Here is a 13,071-nt window from a genome sequence, read left to right on the forward strand (position 1 = left end):
GTACAGAAGCTTTCATCATCCCAGTTATGTCAGTATAGCTTGTGAGTACCTGCCTGTAAGTGTTGCATAGCCATCTGATCCAAAATCCTTCCCATGGCTGTCATGTGAACTTGTAACTTAATATGTCAGGCTTTAGGGGTAATATGTCAATGAGGTGGTGTTTTTTTCACTCTGTAGTTTAGTTCCCACAAAGCGATCTTAGCACTATGACTATCTTAAGCCTATGTTGGAGAATGGGTGTTACAATCATTGTAGTGCTAACATCACTTTGTGCAAGTGGGCCCAGCTGTGATGCACGATAGCGTGGGTAAACACAAGCGGATCTACTCTGCCCAGTGTCAGTTTACAAGGAAACAGGTTGACACAGATTCTGTTGGGAAATGAGAGTTGATGCACAAATGGCCATCTGTGTTAGAATACCATAACTCATGAATGTAAGAGTATTCTCATACAGATGAGTATTATGAACACAACATTTCAGAGTGTATCCCAACTCCATCATCAACGACAAAGTTAGTTACATGTTAATGTTAATCTCAGCACTAAGAGAGCTTTGAAAATCTAGGCTCTGGAATACAAATCATTTACCTGATCAAGGAGTAAGGATATACTCCAAAACATTGTGTTCCTTGTGATAAAGAAGTTGACACCCATAAAAATCAGTTCCTTATGTGTATCACTTCTAAATGCATTCAAAGATCTAATATGAAATATAATATAATACATCAATTAGTAGAAGCTGGTAGATAAGACATTTATTGACACAATACTGTACAAGGTGTGAAATTAGCTGACGTCCATGGAAGCTGTCTTGGAATCATACCTGAATATCTTCAGGTGGTTGTCTGCTCCTCCTGACATCATCAACTCAGGAATTGACCAATCTACTGCCAATATCTTGTCCTCGTGGCCTTCCATGTTGTACAGGGGGGCTTTTGGGCTGGAAATGCACAAGGTCAGGCTCATGACAACCAGAAAAACACCCTCAAATTTAACTCCAGAACATAATGCTTGCATTGTTAACACACAGCTGATGCATATGAAAGGTGAAAATATTATAAATGTCAATTTCTTTACTTTAAGCATCCTCGATATCTCCAGAGTATACGCTCCGATAAGTGTCCACTAAACCCTGGATGCATCTACGGCTCTGCCAGATAAATTTATTACCTCCCTTTGCTGGCTCCGCCTTCTCACAGTAGCCAATCAGCTAGGCCGCCGTTATAACAGAGCTTGCCAGTGTCAACAAAGGTAGCGGTCGCAACTGCGAAGGTTTGCCCACAGTGCGTCCCAGATTTTAGGGAAATCATACATACAAACTGACAGGTCCAAAACTTTTAAACAACATATGCAAGAACACCTTCTACCTCTTCCAGAGAACCTCTGCATGGTTTCTCTTGCCAAGTATAATCGGTTAGATAATTCAAAAGACGAAAGTGAGTTGTGATTGGTTCGCTCAACTTCCCAGCGTAGACACCTGACTAGATGAAAAGACAGTCAAGGGAGGTAATAAATTTATCTGGCAGAGCCGTAGATGCGTCCAGGGTATAGTGGAGACTTATCGGAATGTATACCCTGGAGATATCGAGGATGTACTTTAAGGTACACAGAAGGTTTTCTCTTCCTTCACTATTCACTTGATGCAATACCTTTTATTCTTACTCACCTATGGAAGATACTTCTGTGTAATATGTTTTGACAATATTGCACAAGTGTAATACCACAACATGTATGACATCATAATGGTTTACAATTATGATGTCACAATGCTTAGTACCTTTATCACAATGTTATTAGACCTTGCATGACTCACGGAAAGGTGACAGTCATCACAATGTAGGCAATTTCGCTGCAGTTTGGATCAATTTATGTTGGAGAGTAACACATTGAGTGTACTACCATATCTTTTGTGAAGTACCATTTATACTAAACCCATGAAAGACAAAGCAGCAAAGTCCCTTTCGCATGTTTGTTACCAGATCATTTACTTATTTGATAAAAATGGTATTTAAATGAAGGCTGTTAAGTATCCTCTATTATTACTCGCCCATCGAAGATACTGCAGTGTAATATTTTTACGGCAATATTGCACTAGTGTAATACAGCTTGACGTATAACGTCAAAATGGTTCAAAGTTGTGACGTCACAATGCTAATGCCAATGTCGCAATTTTACTAGCCCTTGCTTGACTCGCGGAAAGCTGAGAGTGATCACACTGTAGTGAATTTCGTGGCAGTTTCTGTCAATTTATTTTGGCGAGTAATAAACAGAATACTAAACTCGCTTCCGTGAAATATCATTTTGTTAAACTCGTTAAAGATTTAGCATCAAATCATTAACTCGTTTAATAAAAATGGTATTACACAGAAGGTCGTTTAGTATCCTCTCTTTTTACACTCCATCAGGTTCCATAGGTTTTTGTCCTCAAGGAAGTTGACATCAATCGTGAAGTAGTAAGGATATACTCAGAAATGCGTGTTCATCGAAGACGTTAACATCAGAGATGAAGGAGTAAGAATATAGTCAGGAAGAACTGAGTTCCAACAACTAGCTAACACTCATAACTTCTTGCCTGTATGTGTATAACTTCTAAAGGCCATTCTTTGACTTGGAGCAATACTGCTTGCTATTTTAACCCAAATCACTGTTAAAAAATGACATGAATGATAATCACATGAAGACCATACCTGCGTGTGTCCCATAGTTTCATGACTGAGTCGTGTGATCCAGACAAAAACTCATACTGGTTGGTTGGTGACCAGGCCACACCTATCACCCAGCCGCTGTGTGACGTGAAGGAGCTTTTTACCACTGCTCCATCTGAAACAAACAGTGACTGAAATAAATTTTATCTCAGCAATCGAGGTACACTGGTGATTCATAAAAGTAGTCCACACCCTTGTGTTAAAGTTGAAGGTACATTGGTAAATACTTCAAGTTATCCCTGACAATGCTGACAGAACCAGGCATCCACAGCATCCAAGCTTTTACTTTGAGACAAGCATACATTTGACACACTGTGGTTTGACTGTACATGCTGCAGTAAAGTGAACCACACGATACATAAGTCATGTCACGCTACGTAAGTTTCATGAAACCATATGTATCACAATACCCATGTCACGATTAAATATGTATCATGATACCTATTTTCATGGTTATTATTGCATAAATTTAGTTACATTTTGAACATTAATATTTCATATTATATATTTTCAGAGTTAAGAACATTATAATTTCCCAAATTTGCGGAAAAATTAATTATAGCTCTCAAAACATCAAGAAACATGATACATCTGCAAAATGTAAATGAAACAAACACATTTATACTGATTGTTTCAAAACTAAATATTGACACAGTTTTGTGTGTATCCATCTTTGTATCTTCTAAGAAAAAGTATAGATGTATTGATATATCATGGCAGCCCGACCACACATGCTGTAAGTTTACAATTTAACAAGATAACCAGACAATGTTAACATGAATTTCAGAAAGAATTTGCAGCACGTAAATAAAGGTTCTGTTTATCTGTCAAATAAATGCTAATACGAGTTGCTATTTCTGAGGAGAGAGGTTGAAACGAATTTCACTCCATCATGACAGAAATGTTATGCAAGTAGGGACGTCTAGTCAGACACCATCGTCAATATCTCCAGGGTCTGCGTTCCGAAACTATACCCTGGATGCATCTACGGGTCGGCCCGATAAGTTTATTACCTCCCTTTGCTGACTTCGCTTTCTCACAGTAGCCAATCAGAGTGGTCACTGTTATAACCGAACTTGCCAGTGTCAACAAAGGTAACAGTTGCAACTGTGAAGGTTTGCTCGACGTGCGACTCACAATTTGGGGAAATCATACATGCAAATTTATAGGTCCGAAACCTTTTTTAACACATATGCAAGAAATCCATCTAATACTTTCAGAGAACCTACGCATGGTTTGTTTGCCAAGTGTAATTGGTTAGAGAATTTAAAAAGTGAAAGTGAGTTGTGATTGGTTCGCTCAAATTCCCAGCGTAGGCACCTGATTGGATAAAAAGCCAGCCAAGGGAGGTAATAAATTTATCGGGCTGAGCCATAGATGCATCCAGGGTATAGTGGAGACTTTTCGGAACGTATGCCCTTGAGATATCGAGGATGGTCAGACACAAGACCACAGAAGATAGTCATGTTCATACTCGACTTAATGATAATGTCCTTGCTAGCGGAGTGATAGTACATGTTTCAGTATACAGCAGTTTCAGCTGCCAGGGATAATTGTAACATGCTAATGGAGGGGACTGAACGGTTGCCTTCATCCCACCAAGCTGCTGACCCAGATTCTCACCTTTGGACCATGGATCATACAATCTGATATGTCGATCTGCTGATGCTGCCACTAGGGTCTGATTCAGAGGGGAGTAAGAGACGTCAAAAAACACTTTGGATCCTTGCTGGAAAGTAGGAGGATGATTTTGAATGAGATCAGTGACCTGCAGTCTCACAACATTCAATTTTATTGCACTTTCCTTGCAACACACATTTTTCCGTTGTGTGACGGAACTGACTGGACTGATCACCGTTTTATGCTATCCGCTGGAGATAGTACCATAGACACCCTGATCAGACACATGACAAACACCAGACAAAGTAACAACTAGTATTAGGCATGGTGTAATTAGTGGAATGAACAACTGACCTTCTGCTCTCCAGCAATTAACACACCCTCACTTGCTCACTCAACTCAGACATCAACAGAAAACAACTCACTCACTCAATCGTTCAGCATATCCACAAATATATTCAGGTGTTGCAAACTCAAGCAAACAAGAACTCTCATTCATTCAATCACTCATTCAACTTACCAATGTTGCCGTCTGCTTGGCTTCCTGCAGATCCCAGATCCTGATGGTGTGATCCCATGATGCAGTACACACTTCCTGTGAGTTGAGCCACACTATGGCTGACACACCCTCACTATGCCCTGACAACGTCAACATGGGTACCTGAAAAACACAAATATGTAGTGAATGCCTCAAACTTATGCTGATACAAACATAGCACTGTTATACTGGCACATGGGCAGCTTCTTCGGGGTGCTGTAAAAATCACTTTCATTTCAGCAAAACTTTACAAATATTGTTGGCTTCCATTTGTCCTTTGCCAATCACCTATCACCAGGCTGGTTTTCACTGTGCAGCCTGTATCTTTGTTGCCTTATCACTTTTGTTGATGGTATATGTACATATATATCCTCTCTGCCTCTGATGAAAGAGAAAGGATATACTCTGAAACATTATTCTGCATAAACCCTGCAAAATCTATGAACACAGTATTACTGTTGCAAACAGCTCGAGATGTTCACATACAACCTTGTGAAATAAACTTACCCTTGTGTGAACTTTAGTTTCAGTTGTTTTCTTCCTCTTTGATGTGGTCTCTGTGCCATCATCGTCTGAAATGTCTGTGTCTCTGTCCAACCCTGGAGACAAAGAATGGTAAATATCATGGGTTCATGTTTTCTAATCTATAAACTTTGAAGCAAGGGACACAACTCCATACAGCAAGATGCAGCCCTTCAGCTACTTGATATCCATTACACAGTAAACAGTGAGTGAGTGAGTGAGTGACACTTTAAACATCGTGTGAGTGAGTCTTATATTACTCATAATTTGCAATTACTTCAAGCACTGACCGGAGATACATATTGGTTCCACATGCTGCATCCTGGATATCTCCAGGGTATACGTTCCGATAAGTCTCCACTATACCCTGAATGCATCTACAGTTCAGCCCGATAAATTTATTACATCCCTCGGCTGGTTTTTCCTCCACTCAGGTATCAATGCTGGGAAGTTAAACGAACCAATCACAACTCACTTTCGTTTTTTGAATGAAGCAATGAAACTTGGCAACACAAAGCATACAGAGTTTCTCTGAAAAAAGTTCTTGCATACATTTTGTTAAAAGTTTGGGACTTATCAATTTGTCTGTATAATTTCTCCCAAATCTGAGTCATACTGTGAACAAACCTTCACAGCTGCGAACATTTTCTTTGTTAACACTGACAATCTCACTTGTAACAGCGGCTTAGCTGATTGGCTACTGTGAGAACGCGGAGCCAGTAAAGGGAGGTAATAAAATTGTAGAGTCATAGATGCATCCAGGGTATAGAGGAGATTCATCGGAACATTTACCCTGGAGATATCGAGGATACACATACTGTAGAGATATTGGGGAATTGTGTGTATGTGTGCTAAATTTCAGGTGGAAATAATGTATTTTCTCCAACAACATCAAATTTATTTAAGATTCAAAATAATAAAAACAAATCTGACCTGCGGACCAGAGCTTCAACATCTTATCCCAGGACCCGGTGCAGAACTGGAGAAAGAAGACAAAGACTCGTCAACATCTGCATCGCGTCTGTGTCTGCTGCATTTACTTACCCACAACAGTGTCACATGTTCATTCCAGTCTGCTTGTATTTCAGCTGTAGAATGACACCATGATAATAACTGGAGTCAGACAAACCTGTGACTGAAACCTCTTCAGTCATTCCATATGACAAGCAGAGTGCACAGGACTTAAATGCCTTTCAAATCTCCTTCAAGTATTATCCCAAGTACCATATTCACAGTAAAAAGCATTCTGGGACCCACTCCACAAGGCAATCGCAGAGCTAAGATGATCGTAACTCCGATACTTTAACACCGATTAACGACTATCGTAGCACTATGAACGCTTTGAGGAACTGAGCCAGTCCACAACGGCCAACATGAACAACTTCTGGCAGTCTTCATGTAATCTTACTCTGCAGAGCTAAATTCAAAAGTATAAAAATGCACATATCTTTCACTTTCTTTCCAAAGCAAGAACATTGGAGTTGGTGTGGTAAGCAGTATTCAACAAGTCTGTTTTGAGGTACAAGATTTAGTCTCATACTTTCTTGACCAACTCATAAATGTTGGTCAAGGCACTGAGAAAAGTTATCTTACTTTGTCTTGTGCATGATTGACAGCAACACAATCCACACTACCAGCGTGACCGCGACATGCACACACACAGTCCACCTCATTCTGCTTCCGCTGCCACATCCAAAGCAACAGTGTCTGGTCATGTGAACCTGTTACAAAACTGCTTATGTCGTCATCTGAAATTAAATACATGATAGCGTAAATGTTGGCAGTTGTGGTACTCTTCCTGTCAAATGCTTGTACCTTTCTTACCTCATTATGTAATATTTATAGATGCTCCATAAAACAATGTGAAAGAGGTTTACGCAGAAAGTTGTAGAAACCTGCTACAAAGAACATGACTGAGCTGACCTACGAAGACACAGTTAGATTTGATCTTTAGCAGCCCATGAATGTTGTTAGGAGTGACTAATGGGATCAAGTGATCAGACTAGCTATTCTCAAAAGTTCCTAGACCTATGAAGTTCTTAAGCCCTTTCATAACACGTAGGCTACGACCAAAGTTAAGAATTCTTAGGGCTACAAACGTTTCAAGAATAAAGGCCCTGACTCACAGACTTGGTTTACCCATGTCATTGTATTCTGATTTTGTTGATCAGTGCTCATGATGTTCATCACTGGATCGTCAGGTCCAGACTCGATTATTTTTAGACCGACAACATATAGCTGGAATATTGCTGAATTTGGCATCAAACAACCACCTAAATTTGGACTAACAGTATCTAGTGGACAGACTAGCAGTTTCACATTGGGATGATGCATATCTCATTATATCAGTGATCCAACTTCATGCTGCAGTAAATGGTCCATCTGGCCAGGGTGGAAGGTCATTGTTCATGTTATTGCAAAAACTATTGTGTTTCAAGAAAAAAATTTACATTTCTCGCACAGTATTTTCTATCTGCCTGTTCTGCACACAAACCATTTTGTGTTCTGGGTAGTTACATTTCTAAAGTTCTTCCTTAATTCTCACGAGACTGAAATGTAACATCATCTGGTTTGACATGGTGATGTTACTGAATTCCCCTGATTTCTAACAGCGACCTCCCAGGATGGCGTGCGAACCTCTGACCTGCATGAGTCACGAATTCATATCTTACGTACCTATTCTCAGTTCGGAGATTTTCGAGTCATGTGTTAATTGCCTTGAAGTACAATCAACATATCACTGATCTATTTTACACCTTCAAGTACAGTGAACTTATTCTAACCCAGAATCCTCTTGGGGGGTTTCTAAAGCATGATATATTGTAAATTGTACTATGGCTCTATACAAACAAAATCAAATAAGCAGGCCATCGGATCCCTTCATCTGTATCTTATGTCTACGGGCAAGATTCACAAAGCTATCGTAGTGCTATAACTGTCGTAAGTTTATGTTCAAGAATAAGAGTTACAATCACCTTGCGGAGCCCAGGATAGCTTGATGCGGATCTATGACAACCTGTTAAAACAAGGTGGGTTGTCATGTTTGAGTTGTACCAACCTTCTTTCATCCATGCTACACATTTGACTGGTGCTGTGTGGCCGGGAATGGTCATCAGAGAATCTCCACTAGTGGACCATAATCTGGCTGTGTTGTCATAGCAACCTGACAATATGCTGCAAATACAGAAATACATAGCACTTGTGCTTTGAATGATACAAGGGGAGAGGCATTTACATTGTACATGTAATATAAACTGAATAAATCAACTCCGTTCATTAGGGTATGATAACGTATTGCCATGAACATGTCCTTGTACGGTGTGGAAATCAGCACAATGCATGTGACCGTATTAGCTATCAATCTTACTAGTGAGTGTTGGCCTGTAGACAGCTGACCCAGTCGTCATGGAGAAGTGAGTTCTCTGGTTTCGGTGCTGCTTGACGTTCAACATACTCGATGTCCAACACATCCTCCTGGAACAGTGACAGGGAGTTTATATCTGGCTCGGCACAGCACCATCTAGTATCTACACTCAAGATTGTACTCAAGAGACTACAGAATAATAAATAAGAGATAACAGACATCCTGAGGTCTCTACTCTTACTTTAACAGTAAATTGTGATTTGGGTTTGTAAGATGTTTGTCCTTTGCTATTTACCGTTGAGACTCCTCTTTGCTCCAAGTAAACATCCAAAGTCACACGGAGGAACTCGCCCTCAATGAGAAAGTCAAAATCCACGCCACCCTCACTTTCTTCTTCTGAAAACATGTATTTCACGATGGAAATGTTTTCAATTGTGTGTTGATGATGATACTAAAAGGCTTCTCACTAGATAGATTTACATGCCATTTGAAACAATAATTTTAGTCAAAATGCCTGACACATCTGGGTGGAAAAAATACAGTACAAGACGAAACACATAGCTAAACAAAAAAGTGCCTATGAATTGACAGTCTTTGTCAGGCATAACAGTTGCTAAATAGGAAAGTTGTTAAGGACAAGACTTTTCACCACGATGATACTTACTTTAACGGTAAATGATTAAAGTTAAATTTGTATGATAAATGTACATTTTAAAGGGGCACTGATGCGGAGCGAATAATGCTTCTCGCTAACGGTCTAATTACGAAAGCAGACCGCAAATTGGTCAGCGCCCACTCCTTCGACCGTGACGGACAAAGGAACTGGGCTCCTGTCCATATTAGCAAAATTTCTTTACTTAAACAGTCAGGAGGCCGGATGCCCATCACATGCCATTTGTTTAAAAATATCCATGGTATTCCTTGTCTGATCGTAACCATATATCCCAGCAGTGTAGTTCTTTTCAGATGCTTGGATGGTATACTTACTGATCCAATTTGATCCTATTTCTGTGTTTTTAACCTCGATATTTAATCATGTTACATGGAAATATGATGTCTACAGGCACGTAGCAAGCCATTTGTTTCAGTACGGAAGATTGCAAAGCTGTATATTTAGGTAGTTTTGAGTGTTGGTTGAGCTGTGATAGCAAATAGCATACGTAAATTTTGGTAGCTATGGTAGCTACAATGGTTTATTATTTATGATAATAAAACACACAGTTGATTTATTTGAATTCGTAAACAAAAAAACGATGACCTTGGCTTTGGTAGAGAAATCTGAAAATTGTCTTACGTAAAAAAAACTTATTTCACTTATTTACCAAAGTACACAGCAAATGCCTGTGTGTATTCCTTATGTAACGAAATTCCGTTGGTATCCTCAAAACAGTTTCGGCCCATAAGTGTTTTCAGGCTGCATGCGACACAGAGATTACATCTTCCTTGCTGTAACTCGCGTTTGATGGTGTAAACCTACACGTGTTATTTGTCATCATTCTCTTGATGGTCAATTCATGAATTTATAACAGGTATAATTAGTAGCAACACCACATCGTTTACTCAACAAAGGTTCCCATTTGGCATTTCTCCTGTCTGGAGTAAATACTCAACATTATAAATTAAGGTCTGTAATGGCAAATGTATTGTATGTTATGTAATATGTGCATGTAAGTGATGCAAGAGGGTTTATCACCTGAGTTACAAAAACAAACATCCATCAAAGGATTAACCGATAACACACTGATTGATTAATTACTTTTGTTCTTCTAGCGGATTTGTCAAAAGGCAGTGTGTGTAGATGACTACACCCTGTCGTAAAGTGTGAGTGCAAAAACAACATCCTCCCTTCAAAGAATTAACCACCCTTGCGTTGATTGATTGATTGCTCAATATTGGTCAACTAAATTACTTAGAATAGTGGACATCATACAATTAGTTGCCAGGTGTGCTATCTTGGGAGACCAATGAGAGGTTTATCTAGTTTTCACCAACGAACGACGTGAAACGATGTGTTACTTTTTCGCAAATGAGACAGTTGTAAGACACGCGACACAGAGCAGGATTATTTACCAGCTGCAGATGAATGGAATACGATTTCTTTTACGTGGATATTGATGGATACATTCCTGAACAAGGTAGTAGCCTGACACTGTTGCTATAAAATTAGTCTGTTTTACGTTCATTATTTGCATTTTGTTTTAATTTATTTGTTGTAGCATTCAGCAGAATCTGTATGACAGGAAACACACACTAGATCGCGTATGTGTGTGAAATAGGATCCACATTGGCAATCTATGCAATGTATAAATGTTGCTGTTATGTTAGAAATTTACAATGAGTATAAGCAAATCGTGTGTTCTTTTATTAATTTTCAGAATCATACAAATATGACAATAAACTAATTAGGGTTATGAGACAAAATATAGAGACGTACATTGGCTTCGTTATTTTTCCGTCCTAATAGTTTTTTACCATTTCTACCACTGGCAGATGATTAACCTTCAAAGTGTTTCATTTGTTTTCATAATACATTTGTAATGAAGTACAATTGACTTCACCTCAGTTTATATGTCTATAATTAAACTATCAATTGCGCTTACGGACTGCGCAGCAGAGGTCACGAACCAGTCATGAATTCTGGGATATCATCCGGGTACTCACGGGAGAAAAACAATAACAAAAGTTTACACCAGTCCACGGAAAATGCTCCGCATCAGTGCCCCTTTAAATAACAACTGTGACAAAGTGGAATCCAGAAGAATTTCACATACATGTTTGCTGTTTGTCTGTTAAACAACTTGACAGCTGATTTCGGAGAACCTATGAACATGAATATGGGACATACCATTCAGAAGTCCATTGATTAAGGAGCTGAGCTCTGTGGTACCAACATTGGCAGGCACAGAAAAGGGGCTGTCTGGAACTGAATATCTAAAAATATATAAATGATGTGAATAAAGATCAGTATGAGGTGCAAAAACACCACTGCCAGTTTGCACATCCAGCTGTTTTAAGCAGTCCACAGTGTCATTTTACTATTTTTAGCTGTCCATGAATAAGTTAATCAATATCCAATCCTTAAACATCGCAAAACTATCATATATCTCAGTCTGGTGCATTTCTCCCTGTAATTACATTTGCTACTTTATGAAAAGCATCGAATCTTCACCAGTGATCAGTTTCGTAGACTCATGTTTCAAGGGACACAGAGTATTCATAATCGTATTTCATAATTTGTGAATCTATGAATTCCAGTCAAAACCAAAATTTGAGTAAAGACGAGAAGAAAATTAAATTAAATTAAATATGCAATCTGATCTTAACAAAGACCACACAATTCAGGAAAGAAAGTCTACATCTACACAACTACATCTTATCATATATCATGGCATATCATCAACACCTTCCCAGTGAATCTGTGATCCGATCCCAAATATTTCTTACAATACTTGCGTGAACGCCGCAAAAATTAAGCATAGAACAGACAATGTATGTAAATGTTGTTTTCAATTAATTACAATTGATGAAAACACGTACGCTGGCTGTTTCGTGAAGAATTTCACCTGCACGTGGGGAGAACTTTCTGCCATGGTGAAATAACAATCCTAACTCCATTCCCGGTGCGTTTACAAAGGGGAGTAACTACGTCTGTCGCATTTGTGTTTAAATATATTTATCATCTCATTGATGACAAGTTCGAATCCCAGAACAGATTACAGTTAAGGTTTTGATGTTATTGCACTGAAATTGTAATTTCTTATAATATGGATGGTTCTATATTCAGTGAAACACATTTGCACTTGTAGAGAATTAAATATAACCTTTTTCTTCTTTATGTTAAGCCAAATGTGGATCTTGAGGTTTCCAATCACTTTCTATTAGGAGATAAACATACTGTGTTGGAAAATCAGACTTATATAATAAAATTATAATAGCTCTAAATCTGATTTAAAACCAAACATGTAGCATGATGTTTTAAAGAAAAAATTAAGAGCTATTGTAATTTCATTAAAAACCTCTGATTTTCCAATACAGTATTTTTCTCACCACTCGACTAAAACCCTGTTATTAAGATTTAAAAACTATAAATGCAGTGTTTAAAAAATCAGAGGTATATACATGATTATATACATCTGAATGACTTTGGCCAACCAGTCACAATCCAGTATTTACTGAAGTCATGGTAGAATGTTTATTATCCTCCTGAAAGTGAACTTTGATACTAGAAGAACTCCATTTCCCACTATGGATTTCCCAGTTTTAGATTGGACTGAAATTATTTGTATGCCTTCCATATCTTAATGCTGTTTTCAATAAAACAA

General features: G+C 38.6%; 1 protein-coding gene across 1 annotated transcript; it reads right to left on the bottom strand.

Annotated features, from left to right (window-relative positions):
* Positions 1-740: 740 nt before the first annotated feature.
* LOC137255741 (ribosome biogenesis protein wdr12-like) lies at positions 741-12,390 on the bottom strand. Its single transcript, XM_067793246.1, has 12 exons — positions 12,287-12,390; positions 11,595-11,680; positions 9,045-9,145; positions 8,753-8,859; positions 8,444-8,559; positions 6,979-7,133; positions 6,319-6,364; positions 5,371-5,462; positions 4,846-4,986; positions 4,329-4,434; positions 2,688-2,820; positions 741-940 (listed from the first exon to the last, which is right to left on the bottom strand). Exons 1-12 carry the CDS (start codon positions 12,337-12,339, stop codon positions 787-789), a joined length of 1,290 nt encoding a protein of 429 aa, XP_067649347.1. The 5' UTR covers positions 12,340-12,390; the 3' UTR covers positions 741-786.
* Positions 12,391-13,071: the final 681 nt, after the last annotated feature.

Source organism: Haliotis asinina, chromosome 11 (genome assembly GCF_037392515.1).
Source record: "Haliotis asinina isolate JCU_RB_2024 chromosome 11, JCU_Hal_asi_v2, whole genome shotgun sequence".
In the NCBI taxonomy this organism is placed as follows: domain Eukaryota; kingdom Metazoa; phylum Mollusca; class Gastropoda; order Lepetellida; family Haliotidae; genus Haliotis; species Haliotis asinina.

Bases quoted from the DNA above. Each gene is read 5' to 3' on its own strand.
- LOC137255741 (XM_067793246.1), bottom strand. From the start codon at position 12,339: ATGGCAGAAAGTTCTCCCCACGTGCAGGTGAAATTCTTCACGAAACAG. The intron at 7,134-8,443 runs GTTGGTACAACT...ATTTAATTTCAG, and splicing joins TGTAGCATGGATGAAAGAAG to ATGACGACATAAGCAGTTTT. The intron at 941-2,687 runs GTATGGTCTTCA...GTGCATTTCCAG, and splicing joins AAACTATGGGACACACGCAG to CCCAAAAGCCCCCCTGTACA.